The following is a 19882-nucleotide window of genomic DNA, read 5'->3' as shown; positions in this document are numbered from 1 at the left end:
GTTCTTCCCTCCATTCACAGCAAGGTCCCCTGCCCCCCTTCATGTCACCCCCCACAGAGTGTCCTCTGTCCCCCCTTCATGTTACCCCCCACCACAGCGGTGTCACTGTCTCCCCCTTCATGTCACCCCCCCACAGCGGTGCCCTCTGCCCCCCCTTCACGTTACCCATGTACAGCGGTGTCCCCTTTTCCCCTCGCTTCACATAACCCCCCCATAGTGGTGTGCTCTGTTCCCCCTTACACCCCCACAGCAGTATCCTCTGTCCCCCCCTTTACGTTACACCCCCACAGCAGTGTCCTCTGTCTCCCTCTTCATGTTACCCCCCCACAGTGATTTCTTCTGTCCCCCCTTCACTTTACCCCCCGCCCCACAGCGGTGTCCTCTGCCCCCCTTTTTATGTTACCCCCCCCATAGCGGTGTCCTCTGTCCCTACCTTCACATTACCCCCCCCCCCACAGAGGTGCCCTCTGTCCCACCCTTCATGCCCCCCCCCCACAGAGGTGCCCTCTGTCCCACCGTTCACGCCCCCCCCCCCACAGAGGTGCCCTCTGTCCCACCCTTCACGCCCCCCCCCCCCTTCACATGACTGCCCTGACAATGGTGTTCTCTCTCAAATCTTAGCCCCCCACAACGGTGTCCTCTGGTCTAGTACGCCCCCCCCCCCCCCTCACATTACTGCAATCTCCTCTGTTTCTCTTTCACTTACACAGAGGAGAACGGGATCTGCTAGCAGGAGCCGGCTTTTGCGCAAAACTTCATTCGCTGCCATTCTTTACAGTTCAGAACTGGAAAACACAAATCACCACTGTGAGGGGTGGGGGGGAGAGGACACTACTGCAGGGGGGGGGGATAAGTCTGTGTGTGTATAGTGTACTGATCTCAACCTCTGAATGCCTGCCTACCCTTGTACTAGAGCGAGCTGGCCCCCTTTTGATTTAAATACTATCCAAACACCAACCGACCCAGCAACCCACACACATAGTAATAAAGTTCAATGAACAGCGACTTCAGAAGCCCCACTGTGAGTCCCCTACACAGAGCCTTTTATGAGCAGTAAGACATAATTACATTATTCAACATTGGTTGACATGGACCTCAAGTATGACATTTGTATTAAATTATTGAGCTCTTGGCTGCACTGGAAAAATGACACTTGGACTGGTTGCTATCCAACACTGATATTTGTTTTTAGACATGTCAGAATTTAGAATGGGCCTCATTTGTGAGACATCTGTTATGGGTGTATAATCATTATCATAGCAGTATGTAGGTGAGTCCTTTGCAGTACAGGCATGGTAAAGGAATCTGCACAGCGCACCTCTGATAATGCTCAGTTTGTGGGGTGAGAGGGGAGGTTTAGGACTTGCGTCCTTTTTCTTCTTTGTCGCCACGCCAGTGACACTTCGGTTCTTCAGAACATCAGTTCCCCAAATCATGACCGCCAAGTTCTTGGTGTATTTGGAGTCTCCCTGTGTGGCTTGTAATTGGTGCCATTTTTCCTCATTCACCCACACGCCACTGCCCAGGTGGACCTGAATGAATAAGAGTAAAACTTTCTCATCAATCGGGAATAAAATATCTCTTGAATAATTGATTAAACATGAACAAAGAATGTCAAATATCAAATATAAAAATATCTGTCCTACTAAAAATATTTTTAGTAGGGGTTGGGAAGGGGTCAAATTTATTAAAAGGATTTCTCTAAAAAAGTAGATATCAACTTTTAAAGCAAAAGTGACATCTAGAAGAAGGGAATAGGACAGGAAATAGGCTATGTTGAAATAGCATGCAAGAGAAATAATACATGAGACATGATCTGCTATTTACCTTTCCATTCTCTAGGATATATTTATCCAGAACCGGGGCAGAGGTGGGGTAGAATGAGGATGTATTGGCCTCTTCCTTGGTCAGTTTCTGTATTTCCGGCTCAGCCTCACACAGTTCTAAAGATTCAGCCTTCAGGTCAATGGTAAAACCTGGAAATGAGAAGACAAAGAATATGTAGTAAACAAAGTATGATCATAGCAAGGCATTGAACTGTGTACGTTTCAATTTACTGAACAAGTCTAAAAGGACGAAGCTGTGCACAGAAGACTATTGTTCAAGGAAAGAATACAATTTAATTATGAAGACTTGTGGCCCTCATTGATCAAAGCTGTTCTAAACCACTTAAACCCCGGAAGATTTTACCCCCTTCCTGACCAGGGCCTATTTTACGATTCGGCACTGCGTAAATTTAACGGACAATTGCACGGTTGTGCGACACTGTACCTAAACTAATTTGACATCCTTTTTTTCCCACAAACAGAGCTTTCTTTTGGTGGTATTTGATCACCTGTGCGATTTTTTGATCATGCGCTATAAACAAAAAAAGGGCAACAATTTTGCAAAAATAACAATATTTTTCACATTTTTTTATATGAAATTCCCACAAAAAAAAATGTAAAAATCAAATTTTTTTTTAACATTTTTGGCCAATTTGTTTTCTGCTACCTATGCTTGGTAAAAAAAATCACAATAAGCGTATTTTGATTGGTTTGCGCAAAAGTTATTGCGTTTACTAACTAAGGGAAAGATTTTTGGCATTTTTTTTTTTTTTAAACGAGTAATGGCGGCGATCTGCGATTTTTTTTGCAGGACTGCGACATTGCGGCGGACAGATCGGACCCTTGACTGACATTTTTGGGGGTACCAGTGACATTACTACAGTAACCAGTGCTATAAATATGCACTGTTACTGTAAAAATGACACTGGCAGGGAAGGGGTTAACTTTATTGGGGAATGAGGGGTTAAGTGTGTCCCTAGGGGTGTGTTTCTAACTGTGATTGGACATGGCTACTGGTGTAAGAACAGAGATCAACGGTCCTACATAGTAGAACCGTGTGATCTCCATTTTTTACAAAGGGGAGAATGACAGGCGGCTTTGTTCACATTAGCCGCCTGCCTTTCTCCCTTAACGGCGCACGATCGCGAGTGACCAGCAGACATCGGGTCCGCTGGTCACACGCACTGACTTGTTAGGGAACGAGCCGGGGCGGGCGCTCGCCTCCGCGGGCGCTCGTTCGCCCGCTATTGGCTCACAAGCTAGTGACGTACCGATACGTCACTTTGCCTGGACGGGCTGACCGCCGCAGTAATGTACTTGCGGCGGTCGGCAACCGGTTTAAAGTGCTTACAAACCTTACATATACCCAGTGAAGTGACAAGCCTCAGATGATACACCGATAAAACAAATCGTCCTACAAAATTTACACCTGTTTATCTGCAGCCCTCAATCCACTACGGCCATTCAAAGTACACAGATCAAAAGCTATTTTTCAACTCCAGAAGGAAAGGGACAGGGATATCACACACACAGCTCTGCATACAGCAGGGAGATAAGTGTATTCTGAGACCAGATTGGAGGGAATGAACACACCATTTCAACAGAGTCTCATAGGGAGACATGCACAACTGAGGCTATCAATCCCCTTCTGTGTGCTGGAGGAAGGGGAAGGGGGGTAGGGCTCTCCCCGATTATGTGGTGTGGGCATTACCTGTCAGAAGTGACGTATGCAGATAGCAGAGAGAGCAGACAGAAAGCACGCTAGGTGCTTCAGATTGCAGTACACACTATAGAGGGATATGTATTGTCCATTTAGCTTTATGACCACTTTAAGTATTTTACTTGTCCAGGTTGCAAAAGGAACACTTTTTTTTCCTGCAGAAAGGAAGGAGAGGACAACTGGCTCAGTTAACTGAAGACCAAGCATGTAAATCCAAAGACATGCTGCTAGGTTAATTGGCTCCTATCTAAATTAGCTCTAGTATGTGAATGTACGAATGTGAGTTAGGGACCTTAGATTGTAAGCTCCTTGAGGGCAGGGACTGATGTTAATGTACAATTTATATGTAAAGTGCTGCATAAATTGACGGCGCTATATAAGTACTTGTAATAATAATAATGTAAATGCATATATGCATAAACATATTACTTAAAGTAGATGTAGGTGAAAAAACAAAACAAAAAAAGACCAAAAACATTCTGTACATCTCTGCAATGCATTCGAATTTCCCCTTGTTTTATTAATTTAAAAATATACCTGCTGATTTGCCAGACTTCAATGTGCTCCGAACTTCCTGTTTGGCCTTAGAATATGGAGCCTTTGCTGTCCTGAAATCCCAGCCATAGTTGTCAGCTCTGCCTATCCCTTAACCCTTTTTGCCCGACTTCTTGTGGATATACAGTATATTCATTTCTTTCCCAGAAAAACAATACTGCTGCCTTAGCTCTCAAAAGCATACCTACACACTGTGTGTAGGGAAAGGGCTCTTGGGAGATATAGTTCTGGAGGCGTATGCCTGCATCAATAGGAAACGACCACCAGCAGTTACCCCTGCAAGAAGTCTGGTGAATCTATCAGAGTGTGTAATAAAAACTGTTCCTTACTACTAAAAAGGTTAAAAGAAATAAAAATGATCCAAAGGAAGAGAGGAAAGTTTAAGGGTAATATGTCTAGACATCTATTTTGATGGGGTTCTAAAGCCTTAAAGTGATACCAAAGCTTAAAATGGTTTTTACCTTACTGCATTCCTTGCAATAGGGTAAAAAATATTTTCTATTTCTCTGCTTTCCCCCTTCTCTGTGTGAAGAGGAAGAGAGAGGAGAAGAGACCCAGCACTGTGCACCGCGGCATCTATTCTCCCCTCTCTTCCCCTTCACACAGCACTCAGACAGCAGCAGGAGCCATTGGTTCCTGCTACTGTCAATCAAATTCAGTGAGGAGGAAGTTGGGGGTAGGGCTATGTCCCGCTGTGTGTGTCTATGGAGCGAGGCTCTACAGACACACAGCTAGGGAGTGAGCAGATACTGTGTGCCCCCATAGAAAATGGCTTGCTATGGGGACATGTGAAGAAGAGGAGTCAATAACCTTTGCACAGAACAGGTAAGTATAACATGTTTGATATTTTAATTTAACCACTTTACCTCTAGCCACTGTGCTGCTACTGCGGCACAGTGGCTTGTTATCATCCAGCGATGTAGACCTACGTCGCTGGACTCCTCCCACTGTAGGCGCTCGCGCACCGCCGGAGGCGCGCTCCCGCTGTTTTCATTCACAGCGGGAGTCGGGCCAGGGGAGGAGCGGCGGCGATCGCCGTTGCTCTTCCCCGATCGTTGGGGAATCTAGTTTGGAGATCCGCCCGCCTGTGTAAACAGAGCGGGCAGATCTCCTAAGTGACAGGGAGTGACAGATCGGAGTGTTCAGCATAGCTGAACATCCGATCTGTCCCTGGCTCACACAGTCACCTCCCCCCCCCCCCACACGTTAGTAAGCACCAGGCATACATTAACCCCTCCCTCTCCAATAAAATTAACCCCATCCCTGCCAGTGTCATTTTTACAGTAACAGTGCATATATATAGCACTGATTACTGCAGTAATGTCACTGGTACCCCCAAAAGTGTCAAAAATGTCAGTCAAGGGTCCGATCTGTCCGCCGCAATGTCGCAGTCCCGAAAAAAAAAATCGCAGATCGCCGCCATTACTCGTTAAAAAAAAAAACACCAAAAATGACAGAAATCTTTCCCTTAGTTAGTAAACGCAATAATTTTTGCGCAAACCAATCAAAATACGCTTATTGTGATTTTTTTTACCAAACATAGGTAGCAGAAAACAAATTGGCCAAAAATTTAAAAAAAAATAGATTTTTACATATTTTTTGGGAGGAATTTCATATAAAAAAAATGTTAAAAATATTGTTATTTTTTCAAAATAAACGCTCTTTTCTTGTTTATAGCGCAAAAAGTAAAAATCGCACAGGTGATCAAATACCACCAAAAAAAAAGCTCTGTTTGTGGGAAAAAAAGGACGTAAATTTCCTTTGGGTACGGCGTCGCACGACCGTGCAATTGTCAGTTAAAGTCGCACAGCGCCGAATCGCAAAAAGTGGCCCAGATGTAAAACAGCAAAATGCTCTAGTGGTAAAGTGGTTAAAAAAAGCAAAAAAAAAAAAAAGCCAGAAGATCAGCATGGCAGCCAGGGACTTTAGTAACACTTTTTATCTTAAAGTGGTTTTAAAGCCTTAAGGTTCTTCACCTTAATGCATTCTATGCATTAAGGTGATGAGCCTTCTGTGCTGCAGCTCCCCCCCCCCCCCTTTCTTACCTGAGCCTGATCTGATCCAGCCATGTGCACAAGCGCAACAGCTCAAGCTGCTGTCATTCTCCTCTTTATGCCAGGGGGGACCCCAAAAGAAGAGGATCGGGGCTACTCTGTGCAAAACCATTGCACAGAGCAGGTAAGTATAGGCATTTTTGTTGTTTAAAAAAAAAAAAACACTCAAAAGTTTAATGAATGAATTCTTTGCATTAAGGTACAAAACCTTCTGTTGCAGAGGACGGAACCCCTCAGCCCTCCCCCCTTATATCTGAGCCTGATCTTTATCCAGTGCTGTGCACGAGAGCAGTGGCTCTCCCAGCTCTCTCCCTCCTCACTGGGCATATTGATAGCAGCAGAGGACATTGGCTCTTGGTCCTATTTATCAAATCCTATGATGAGGGGGTGGGGGAATGGTGCCGAGCCCCACAATCTGTCTCGATAGATGCAGACAGGGCATCCCGGGAGCGTCATTATAGTGGCTTTCTTTGTCAGGAACGCCGGTGAGGGACCCGGGAAGAGAAGGATCAGGGCTGTTCTGTGCAAAACAATTACACAGAGCAGGTAAGTATAAAATGTTTGTTTGTATGTATGCATATATATATATATATATATATATATATATATATATATGAGTCATGTCAAAATGAAAGTGTGCATCACATAAAACTGACTTTTTTTTTTAAGATAAGATTTTTCCCCTCCTGACATCCAAAAAAAAAACATGCATGCTCATATCCTTCAAAATTAAGCCCCAACCAACAAACCTCATCCCCATTTAGGATAGCAACAACATCCATTTTTTTCTTTTTAAGGTCCATCACTCAAAAGAAGCAAAAGCTCGAAGTGTCTCAGCAAAACAAGGGCAGTTGCAAGGTATGAAATTTTCCTTTAGAACAGATCGTGGCTTACAATAAAAAAAGGTTTTCTGCAGTAACAGTGATTTAAGCCTGGACTTCATCTGCAGAAATAGCAATCCTACACCTCAGAGGGTTTTATTGTACGGTGAAATAGGCAAATAAAAAGAAAAACCAGAGAAGACGAAGGCAAGAGGGAGACATAGGCTATAGCAGTGGAGAAAAGCGAACTCCCAAAGCAGCAAATAAGGTCACGCACTGTATAAGGCCTGAGGAATTTGTTTCCTGACACAGACCGAGCGCCTGATCTCCGGGATCACACAGTAAAATGGAGTCAGAAATGAAACAAGTAGAAACATTCCCTAATCCTACCCCCGAAAACTGCTTTCCTTTTCTCATCATTTCTTACGGAAAGAAGAAAGAGATACAATATTCATAAGATTATTCCATAAGATTGAGGAGCACTCATTTATTAAAATGTCTTTTGAAAAAACTGTCTATTTTTACTTTCACTAACCAATCAAATTCAAACCTTCACAGGAAAAACGACAATTAAAATATAACCACTTGCCTACTGGGCACTTTCACCCCCTTCCTGCCCAGGCCAATTTTCAGCTTTCAGCGCTGTTGCACTTTGAATGACAATCGCGCGGTCATGCTACACTGTACCCAAACTACATTTTCTAGGTTTTTTTTCACACAAATAGAGCTTTCTTTTTTTGGTGGTATTTAATCACCACTGGGTTTTTTATTTTTTGCTAAACAAATGAAAAAGGAGCGAAAATTAAAAAAAAAACAAAACATTTTTTCAGTTTGTTTTGAAATTTTGTAAACAGGTAATATTTCTCCTTCACTGATGTGCACTAAAAAGGCTGCACTGATGAGGCAGCACTGGTGGGCACTAATGCCGCGGCACTGATGAGGCAGCACTTGTGGGCAATGATGAGGTGGCACTAGTGAGCACTAATGCGGCGGCACTGATGAGGCAGAACCTGTGGGCACTGATGAGGTGGCACTGGCGGGCAATAATGCGGCATCACTTGTGGGCACTGATAAGGCAGCACTAGTGGGCACTAATGCGGCAGCACTTGTGGGCACTGATGAGGCTGCACTGATAGGCATTGATGAGGAGGCACTGATGGGTGACACTGATGAGGCACTGATTGGCAGAACTGGAGGGGGGCACAGATTGGCACCACTGTGGGCACTGTTGGGGACTGCACTAATCATTAGGACACTGATAATCAGTGCCCTGATTATGGTTACATGGTGAAACGTCTCTTGATATATAATATACTTAGAGACAGTATGAGGGTTATAATCTCCTCCTACATTCCATACAAAGGCTCCAGACTGTTTAGAGCAGTGGTCCTCAACTCCGGTCCTCGGGGCCCACTAACAGGCCAGGTTTGCAAGATAACTAAATTACATCACAGGTGATCTCATTTGCTGCGCAGTGATTGCAGTACTCTAGTCTGCATCTCCCCAAGGTAATACTTAAACTCTGGCCTGTTAGTGGGCCCTGAGGACCAGAGTTGAGGACCACTGGTTTAGGATATATAAACTCAAGGTCTACTCACCAACACTAACTGGCATAAAGAGATAAGGGTAGATTGAGGAAAAGGACCTCCAAGGTGGTTTTCTCTGAAATACTGCCTGTACCTCGAGCCACACAGGAGAGGCAGAAGGAGATTAGGGAACTTAACAAGTGGCTGAGGAACTGGTGTAGGAAGGAGGGGTTTGGGTTCCTGGAGAACTGGGCTGACTTCTCAGTCGGCTACCGGCTCTTTAGTAAGGATGGGCTGCACCTTAATGGGGACGGTACAGCTCTTTTGGGGAGAAAGATGGCCACCAAGTTGGAGGGGCTTTTAAACTTGGAGACAGGGGGGAGGGCTCAGAAGTAGAATCAGTCAGGAGGGAGCAGAGGACTGAAGGCAGCTGTAGGGTCAGCAGCAACAGTAGGTCCACAACGTCAATTGGCAGACCTGTGCGGGAAAACCTCAGACCAAACAGGAATAAACATAACCGCCAATCACGTTTAACTTCTGTAAAACTAAGAGGGGTATATGCTAATGCCAGAAGCCTAGATAATAAAATGGATGAGTTGGAAATGTTAGTACATGAGGAGGACATAGACCTTGTGGGAATAGCGGAGACTTGGTTCGACCCCTCATATGACTGGCTGGCCAATATCCAAGGGTATTCGGTGTACCGGAAGGACAGGGTAGGAAAAAGAGGGGGAGGGGTATGTCTCTATGTCAAGAACAATATAAAGGTGATAGAAAGGAGTGACATTACGGATGGGATGAGCATGGATTTAGAATCTGTGTGGGTTGAACTCCATAGGGAAGGAGAAAAGGGAAAAGTAGTTGTGGGGGTTTGCTATAGGCCACCTAACCAAGGGGAGGAGGTAGAGCTGGAATTTTTAGCACTAATGGGTAAAGTGGTAAAATTGGGATCAGTCATCATATTGGGGGACTTCAATTATCCCGACATTGACTGGGATGAGGGGATTACACACTCACAGAAGGCCCGTCTATTCATGGAAACCTTACTGGATAATTACATGTCACAGTTGGTGGATTCCCCTACCAGAGAAAACGCAGTCCTGGATCTATTGCTCACTAATGACCCAGACCTAATCTCGCAGGTAGGAGTCCAGGACAACCTGGGCTCTGGCGATCACAGGATGATCACATTTAGTATAAATAACAATATAACAAGGCAAGTGGGGAACATAAGAACCCTAAATTTCAGAAGGGCAAACTTTCCAAAATTATACTCCTTGATGGAAAGGGTAAACTGGGACCAAACCCTGGGATCACTGACCGCAGAGGATAAATGGGAATGCTTTAGGAACATATTAAGTAAATGCATCTTGCAGTGCATTCCTATGGGAAATAAATTTAGAAGAGACAAAGCCAAACCTGGCTGGCTAAACCGTAGCGTCAAAAAATTTATTAGGGGAAAAAATTGGCCTTCAAGAAATATAAATCAGGGGGCACAGTATTGGCTTTCGACCAATACAAGGAGGCAAATAAGAAGAGTAAACACGAAATCAAGATGGCTAAAATCAACTTTGAGAGACAATTAGCGGAGGATAGTAAAAAAAACCCAAAGAAATTCTTTAAATATATCAACAGCAAAAAAACTAAGGCAGAGCATATTGCACACATAATTAACGATGATGGGAGGATGGTTACAGAGGACACTGAAAAAGCAACCGTGCTGAATGCTTTTTTCTCGTCAGTCTTTACACAGGAAAAGGAGGGGTACACTGACCATGACTGTATGGTTAGTAGTAATACACAGGACTTGCCACTATGGCTAACAGAGGGTGAAATCAAGGAAAGGCTGGATAAACTTAACACAAACAAATCACCAGGCCCGGATGGCGTACATCCGAGAGTACTCAAGGAACTCAGTAAAGTTATATCTAGACCACTGTTCCTGATCTTTGCTGACAGTATTAGGACAGGAGATGTACCAGGGGATTGGAGGAAGGCTAACGTGATTCCGATATTCAAAAAGGGCCAGAGGCATATCCCAGGAAATTATAGGCCTGTCAGTCTGACATCAGTAGTATGTAAACTTCTGGAGGGGATGATAAGGGACTATATCGTAGAGTTTGCTAAAGACAACAACATCATCAGCGGTAATCAGCACGGGTTTACAAATGGGCGTTCTTGTCAAACCAATCTCTTAGCATTCTACGAGGAGGTGAGCTGTGAGCTAGATAGGGGCAGACCAGTGGATGTGGTGTACTTGGATTTCGCTAAGGCGTTTGATACAGTTCCCCACAAGCGCTTAGTTTATAAAATAAGGTCTGCTGGTATCGACAGCAGGGTTTGCTCTTGGATACGGAACTGGCTAAAAGGCCTTGTCCAAAGGGTGGTAATAAACAGCGCATACTCAGACTGGTCTGAGGTAGTAAGTGGGGTGCCCCAGGGCTCAGTCCTGGGACCAACCTTGTTCAATTTATTCATAAACAACATTGAGGACGGGATCAGTAGTTCGTTATCAGTTTTTGCAGATGACACAAAATTGGCCAGGGCAATAACTGCACAGCATGAAGCAGATATCCTACAGGATGACCTGGACAAAATAACGAAGTGGGCAACGACATGGCAAATGAGGTTTAATGTGGAGAAGTGTAAGGTTTTGCACTTGGGGACTAAAAACATAAAAACACAATACACGTTAGGAGGGGAACCCTTGGGGGAATCAAAAATGGAGAAGGATCTGGGAGTCTTGGTTGATGATAGATTAGGCAACAGCATGCAATGTCAAGCGGCAGCTGCAAAAGCCAGCAGAATATTAGCATGCATAAAAAAAGGGATGTATTCCAGAGATAAGACTATAATCCTTCCACTTTATAAAACTCTGGTCCGACCACATCTGGAGTATTCTGTCCAGTTCTGGTCGCCAGTCCTCAGGAGGGATGTGTTGGAGCTGGAGAGAGTCCAGAGAAGGGCAACTAAACTGATTAGGGGATTGGAGGACCTTAACTATGAAGAGCGTCTGCAATCGCTCGATTTATTCTCCCTGGAGAAGAGACGTCTGAGGGGGGACATGATAGCAATTTATAAATATCTTAATGGGGATCTCAGCTTAGAAAAAAAGCTGTTCATTCGAAGGGATTGCATGAGGACTCGAGGACATACAATGAGATTAGAGGAGAAGCGTTTTAACCTCAGGCAACAAGGGGGGTTCTTTACTGTGAGGGCTACAAGACTGTGGAATTCTCTACCACAAGAGGTGGTTTCTGCGGGAAGTATGGTGGCTTTCAAAAGACTCTTAGACTTACATCTCAAGGATCAGGACATTAAGGGCTATGTGAGATGATTACAGCCACACACACCTACACAGGTTGAACTGGATGGACTATTGTCTTTATTCAACCTTACCTACTATGTAACTATATGTATATTTGTCTCTCCTCCCATCTATTGGCCACATATACAAATGAGATGAAAAGAAAAAGAGAAAGTATACTAGAAAAAAATGTCTTACTGAAGATGTGGGCTGTCTGTCTTCCACCCTATGACATTATTTAACTCTCAGATATATAATATGAGTACACTTATCCATGTGGACACAATTACCACTGATGAACGAGCCCCATATATCACCATATCCACAAAAAAGCTTCTCTCTTAATCAAGACTGCATTGACACAAGGCATATCTCACCCCACATAAAAGAAAAAATGTGATCAGCTGTGGTCATTTTGATTAGCTCAGCATGAAATAGCTTTCCTGGAGCATCCTGCAGTTGCAGGAATGTATGACAAACAGTGTGTGCATGTGACAACAATATCACAGATTTTACACAAATGTGATTTGTATGGAAGGGTTGCAATAAAAAAAAGCCACTCCTCAAGAAAGGCCACAATCAGTCATGACTGAGCTTTGCCAAAATACACCTTGAAGATTCTGAGACCACATAGAAAATGGTGTTATGGCCGGATGAGACTAAAATTAAATGATTTGGCCTCCGCACCAAACGATATGTCTGGCGGAAATCCAATACAGCTAAATATACGCCAAAGAACGCCATTCCTACAGTAAAGTATGGAGGTGGTAATATCCTGTTATTGGGGTTCTATCTGCAGCAAGGAGTGGAGCACTTGTCAGGATAGAAGAAAACTGGATGGGGCAAAATACAGTCAAATTCTTAAAAAAAAAATCTGCTGCCCTCTGCCAGAAAGTTGTCAATGGGAAGAAGGTTTACCTTCCAACATGATAATGACCCACAGCACACAGCAAAAATGACCACACAGTGGTTGAAGGAGAAAAAGGTGAATGTCCTTGCATGGCCTAGTCAGAGCCCAGACCTAAACCCCATTGAAAATCTGTGGAATACCTTAAAGACTGCAGTCCACAAACGTTCACCATCAAATTGAACTGAATTTGAGCGGTTCTGCACAGAAGAGTGGGCAAATATTGCAAAGTCTAGATGTGCAAACTTAAGCCTCGTACACACGCAACGATTGTTGGCCGACCGATCGGCCGTCTTTTGTCCAGTGTTGTTGTGTTGGTTGAAATGTGCTCTTGACTGCACACGAATTCTCTCGGCCAACAAAAACCAACTTCAGAAGTGATGTCATGTGCTGGTTAACTTTCCGTGTGTTTTTTCTTCTCTGAGCATGCCCAGTCTTGCTCATCACATTTTTGTCTGCCGAAATCTGTACTGACTGACGGAAAATCGGCCGTTGTGTTGACGGCCAACAAAAATTTTATAGCCTGCACACCAGATTTTGTTTGGCCGAAAAGTCGCAGTCGGTTGTTGGAAGCATCATACTAACAAGCCGAAAATCGCCCGATTGGACGTTGGCCGAAAATTCACGGCCAACTATCGATGCGTGTGTATGGGGCTTTAGTAGAGACAAATCCCAACAGACTAAAGGCTGTAATTAAAGCAAAAGGTGGTTCAACAAAATACTGACAGAAGGGGGGTAAGCTTTTTCCAACTCAGTGATTCTGTTTTTAAAATGTTTGTATTTTTTTCTGGCCTGTTGGTGTTATATCTTTCACTTGGATGTTATAAGTTGTTAGAAGAGTAAATACAGCTGGATAAAACAAAAACTGTGTCTGTCCTCATTTTAGGCTGCAAAGCAACAAAATGTGATTATTTTAAAGGGGGGGGGGGTGTTCTTTTTTATATACACTATCTGTATCAATAAAATGTATGACATTTTTATATTGGAACTTAACGTGATGCAGACTATCTATTACTAATATCCTATTGGAAGTGAGCTGGCAGAAGCTGGAGTCAGGCTCCAGAGCCCCGCAGTATGTTTGATAGGGGTATAGGGATTGACCACTTCTCTTGGATTTTATACAATTGTATTTTAAAAAATCAAATGTAGCTTCCATAAACCTGAGAGTTGATTAGCATATACAAAAAAAAGAAAGATTCTTTGTAAAACTGATCTGAAACGAAGAAGTGAAGATGTGTTATTTTAGAGGTAATTTTTACAAAAAAAGGCTAATTGTGCCCAAGCAGTACCCTGAAAATATTCCTTTGGCCTTAAATTCTTCTTGAAAAGCAACAGTGCACTTCCTAGCATGTGACTATGCCTACAGCCTCATAAACTGCCTGAGATATAAGGCACTGCTAGTCCCACCAGATTGGGAGAGAGATTTGGTGATGTCACTGATGCAGGGCTTTACAAATCTAAAAAAGTTAAGAGCCATTTTTTTTTTTTTTAATTAACAAATCTTCCGGGTGGAACATGTAACATGTTCCCAAATATGAATTCATCCTTTAACCCTTTCATAGCCAGATAAATTTAGTGCGCACACGTTTAACCAGTTAAAGCGGAGTTCCACCCAAAAGTGGAACTTACGCTCATTTGCTCCCCCCCCCTCCGGTGCCACATTTGGCACCTTTCAGGGGGGAGGGTGGAAGAGGTAACGGGTACCTGTTTTTGACAGGTACCCTTCCCCACCTCCGGGAGATGGCGCAGCGGCGCTGTCCCTCGGGAGTTTGGCTCCTCCCTCCTTCCCTCACCGCCGAGCCAATCTGAATGCACAGCGTGCTTCGCGCATGAGCATTAGGAACCTGCCCGTGAAGTCGTGAGGGATCACTGCTGGGTTCCCTCACCGGCAATGGCGGCGGCAGAACCCGACGGCTGCGGTGTCGACATCGCTGGACTCCAGGACAGGTAAGTGTGCAAATATTAAAAGTCAGCAGCTACAGTATGTGTACAGTATGTGTAGCTGCTGACTTTTAATTTTTGGAGGGGGAGGCTGGAACACCGCTTTAAGGACCGCCCCACATACATTTACTGCGGCAGGGCTGCCTTAAGCGCAAAATCACATACCTGTAAGTCATGCCTGTTGTTGGCTCTGGGGCGCGGGAGACAATCAGCGGGTCCGGTGGCCGCTGGGAACCACTGATCGTTCGTAGGAAAGACATAACGGCGGTCTGCCTATGTAAACAAGGCAGACCACAGTTCTGTCACAGAGGGAGAGAGATATCTTGTGTTCCTGCTAATCAGGAACACAGATCTCGCTCTTACTCCAGTCAGTCCATCCCACACACAGTTAGAAAGCACACCTAGGGAACACAGTTAACCCTTTGATTGCCCCTGATGTTAATACCTTCCCTGCCAGTGCCCTTTATACAGTGCATTTTTTTTAGCACTGATCACTGCATTGGTGTCACTGGTCCCCAAAAAGTGTCACTTGTAAAATTTGTCTACTGCAATGTCGCAGTCCCAGTAAAAATCGCTGATCGCCACCATTACTAGTAAAAATAATTTAAAAAAAATTGAAATTCCAATATTCTATCCCATAGAAAAAAAGGACATCAGTTTTATTTGGGTACAGCGTCACAGGACCATGCAATTGTCTGTTAAAGCAACTCAGTGCTGTATCACCAGAAATGGCCTAGTCATTGAGGGGGTAAAACACTTCGGGGCTGAAGTGGTTAAAAAAAATCATTTGAAGTCTGAAAATAACATAAAAGCCACAAACATTATGAACTGGAGATCAAAATTAGAGAACAACCTACAATTTCCTAAACTAGAAACTTGAAAGTTAGGCCCCTTTCACACTGGCTTTCCAATCAGGTCCGCCTGTCAGTTTTTCAAGCTGACCTGATCGGATGCTCAATGCATCCCTATGGAGCATACTGCTATACGATCCGACCCTGTCCGTGAAATCCACGGATCGGATCAGATGAAAACGGACAGGTGGTCTGTTTTCACCTATTCTCCCATAGAAGAGAGTGGGGCTCTGACAGGTCAGTCTCAGCACAGTGAGCGGAGACGGAGCTGTCATCCGCCTGCTCAACAGGGATCAACGGATCGATCCCTGCTGAGCAAAACGGAATCCCCCAGGCGGAAAGTCTGTGTGAAAGGACGCTAACTTTCTAGTTTTAACTGACTTTGCAAGATGGTGAGCCATAGCAGGAGAGGTTTGTTGTACCAAATCTATGATTTCTAAAATATTGCATCTTTACAATGTCACAAACTCATTCAAGTCCCCCAAGAAGGCTGGTCATCCACGAAAGACAAATGCAAGAGAGGACAGAATAATGCGGAGAATCGCAATGGGTTTAACCCCGCATCGCTGAACAGAGTAAGGATCTGTCTCATCATATGGTGTCTCGTTGTTTAAACGCTTTCCTGATAGATCTCCTAAATAAATTTCCTCGCCCTGCCCTTATATTAAGTTTGAATGCCCAAAAGGCCTTTGATAGGTTAAGTTGGCCTAATATGTTCTCCACCTTGACTCGCTATGGTTTTCAGGGTACCCAAATAAAACTGATGTCCTTTTTTTCCACACAAATAGAGCTTTCTTTTGGTGGTATTTGATCACCCGTGCAATTTCTATTTTTTGCGCTATAAACAAAAAAAGAGCGACAATTCTGAAAAAAATAAAATAAAAAAAAATATATTCTATTTTTCACTTTCTGTTAAATAACATTCTCAAAAAAAAAATTTAAAATCAAAATTTCTTAACATTTTAGGCCAATTTGTTTTTTGCCACATATTTTTATAAAAAAAATATCGCAATAATCGTATTTTGATTGGTTTGCGCAAACGTTATCACGTCTACTAACTATGAGAAAGAATTATGTAATTTTTTTTTTTTTTGTAACTAGTAATGGCGGCGATCTGTGATTTTTAGCGGGACTGCGATATTGCGGCAGACAGTTTGGACCCCTAACTGACATTTTTGACACTTTTGGGGGGACCAATGACATTACTACAGTAATCAGTGCTAAAAATATGCACTGTTACTGTAATAATGACACTGGCAGGGAAGGGGTTAACATTGTAGGTGATCAAGGGGTTAAATGTGAGCCTAGGGGAGTGATTCTAACTGTGGGGGGGGGGGGGCTGGCTTGTGAAATGATCATAGAGACCTGTGATCCTATATAACACAGCCGACCGTTCTTCTCTCTCAGTGGGGAGCGATCGCCGGTGTCAGGCAGCGATCGGAGCCGCCTGCCCCGTGCATCGGCTTCCCTGCTGCCAAATGGGGGCGGTAGCGTGCTGCTGGCGGGATGCGCTCGCCCCCTAGCTGCCTGCCCGTGACCGACGTAGGTCTACATCGGTTCGCGCAGGAGGGCAACACTGCTGCAGTAAAAAGGCGGAGGGAGGTCCGGAAGTGGTTATACTGTGTCTGGAAGGAACCCCTAGCCGAGGCCATTTGTTCTCATTCAGATATTTGTGGGGTCTTGATTCGACAGAGGGAGTACAAATTGTCTCTTTCTGCAGATGATATTCTGTTGACCTTGACTAACCCCCTTCTGTCCTTCCGTCTTTGCATACCCTCCTAGCTTCTTTCAGTGCCATCTCGGGATATAAGGTTAATGCTGCTAATATGGAGGCTCTTCCTTTACATATACCACCCACCCTTCTAACCCAACTGGGGCAAACATATCCATATAGATGGTGTCCTAAATCTCTTAAGTACTTGGGAATTAGTTTGACTCCCCCCTATTCCACTCTATATCCAACTATTTATCCCCCATTGTTTAAGGATATTTTTCATTTTCTGCACCAATGGTTTAACTATCCCCTCTCTATTCTGGGTAGAGTAAATGTTTTGAAATTGTCTATATTACTTTATTTTTTGAGACCTTGCCGGTTGCCATACCTATGTCCCAACTTAAGGCCCTTCAGAGGGGCTTCCTAAATATTATATGGAATAGTAGAGCTCACAGCATTGCGAGCTCGGTGGTTTTCTCCCTATGGACGTGGGGGGTCTGGGGGCCCCTGATATCATTAAATATTACTATGCCTCCCACCTCCGTGCAGTTGTCTCCTGGTCCTGCCTGGTGGCTCCTAATTGGTGGTTGGAGATAGAAAGGGGCTTCTTGTACCCGGTGCATCCATGTTCCGTGATGTGGTCAAAGTCCTTACACAAGGATTCTATTCTGAGATGTATGTGTATTGCTCCTATGCTTTTCACCATGGCAATATGGCGTAAATGTTACCAGAAGTTCTCTCTCTCTTCACTATGTCCCCCTCTTACTAATATTTTGTTTACCCGATATTGCCAGATTTTAGTCGCATGATACCATGGATACAGGCCCCTTTATTTTAACTTCATAACCTAGTTCACCGTCACTCCTAGTTTACATACTTTTGAAGTGTTACAGGAAAAAATTGATATCCCTAAAAATATGTTTTATTTTTATCTACAAGTTAGATATTTTTTCAATTCTAAGTCTGCATCCTTATCTCTAGATAGACCCCCCTCTTTTGAGTATTTGTGTGCCCAGGGCCCTCACCAAATACATTTGGTGTCATCCATTTATCGTATTCTCCAGCAAGCTACTCCTCTCACTAAAGATATTTATTCCTTTATGCATAAGTGGGCTCACTTACTACAGCGGCCTATATCTTTACAGATGTGGTATCAGATATGGACTTCAGCTTTTAAATCTTCTAAATGCGCAGTGCAGAGAGAGACCACTTTAAAAATTGTGATGTTTTGAGCCAGGACTGCATAATACACAGAGCACTGGGCACAGGACTACATAATACACAGAGCACTGGGCACAGGACTGCATAATACACAGAGCGCTGGGCACAGGCCTGCATAATACAGAGCGCTGGGCACAGGCCTGCATAATACACAGAGCGCTGGGCACAGGACTGCATAATACACAGAGCGCTGGGCACAGGACTGCATAATACACAGAGCACTGGGCACAGGACTACATAATACACAGAGCACTGGGCACAGAACTGCATAATACACAGAGCGCTGGGCACAGGACTGCATAATACACAGAGCGCTGGGCTCAGGACTGCATAATACACAGAGCGCTGGGCACAGGACTACATAATACACAGAGCGCTGGGCACAGGACTACATAATACACAGAGCGCTGGGCACAGGACTACATAATACACAGAGCACTGGGCACATGACTGCATAATACACAGAGCGCTGGGCACAGGCCTGCATAATACACAGAGCGCTGGGCACAGGACTACATAATACACAGAGCACTGGGCACAGGACTGCATAATACACAGAGCGCTGGGCACAGGCCTGCATAATACACAGAGCGCTGGGCTCAGGACTGCATAATACACAGAGCGCTGGGCACAGGACTACATAATACACAGAGCGCTGGGCACAGGATTACATAATACACAGAGTGCTGGGCACAGGACTACATAATACACAGAGCCCTGGGCACAGGACTGCATAATACACAGAGCGCTGGGCACAGGACTGCATAATACACAGAGTGCTGGGAACAGGACTACATAATACACAGAGCACTGGGCACAGGACTGCATAATACACAGAGCGCTGGGCACAGGCCTGCATAATACAGAGCGCTGGGCACAGGCCTGCATAATACACAGAGCGCTGGGCACAGGACTGCATAATACACAGAGCGCTGGGCACAGGACTGCATAATACACAGAGCACTGGGCACAGGACTACATAATACACAGAGCACTGGGCACAGAACTGCATAATACACAGAGCGCTGGGCACAGGACTGCATAATACACAGAGCGCTGGGCTCAGGACTGCATAATACACAGAGCGCTGGGCACAGGACTACATAATACACAGAGCGCTGGGCACAGGACTACATAATACACAGAGCGCTGGGCACAGGACTACATAATACACAGAGCACTGGGCACATGACTGCATAATACACAGAGCGCTGGGCACAGGCCTGCATAATACACAGAGCGCTGGGCACAGGACTACATAATACACAGAGCACTGGGCACAGGACTGCATAATACACAGAGCGCTGGGCACAGGCCTGCATAATACACAGAGCGCTGGGCTCAGGACTGCATAATACACAGAGCGCTGGGCACAGGACTACATAATACACAGAGCGCTGGGCACAGGATTACATAATACACAGAGTGCTGGGCACAGG

General features: G+C 44.5%; 2 protein-coding genes across 6 annotated transcripts in view; both read right to left on the bottom strand.

The window, feature by feature from the left end:
- AGBL4 (AGBL carboxypeptidase 4) overlaps positions 1-19882 on the bottom strand; it is a 2933082-nt gene that overhangs the window by 932823 nt on the left and 1980377 nt on the right. The gene's annotated exons all lie outside the window — the stretch shown is intronic.
- BEND5 (BEN domain containing 5) overlaps positions 1-19882 on the bottom strand; it is a 104018-nt gene that overhangs the window by 11999 nt on the left and 72137 nt on the right. For both annotated transcript variants that reach the window (XM_082266219.1, XM_082266218.1), the window contains 2 exons: positions 1828-1976; positions 1319-1532 (listed from right to left, as the gene is read on the bottom strand). In XM_082266219.1, the coding sequence (XP_082122345.1) occupies positions 1319-1532; positions 1828-1976 (363 nt within the window). The remainder of the gene's footprint in view (positions 1-1318; positions 1533-1827; positions 1977-19882) is intronic.

The sequence above is a fragment of the Pelophylax lessonae genome, assembly GCF_965119305.1.
Source record: "Pelophylax lessonae genome assembly, chromosome: 8".
NCBI lineage: Eukaryota > Metazoa > Chordata > Amphibia > Anura > Ranidae > Pelophylax > Pelophylax lessonae.
The sequence above is the reverse complement of the archived record's forward strand: the minus strand, read 5'-3'. Positions and strand labels throughout refer to the sequence as shown.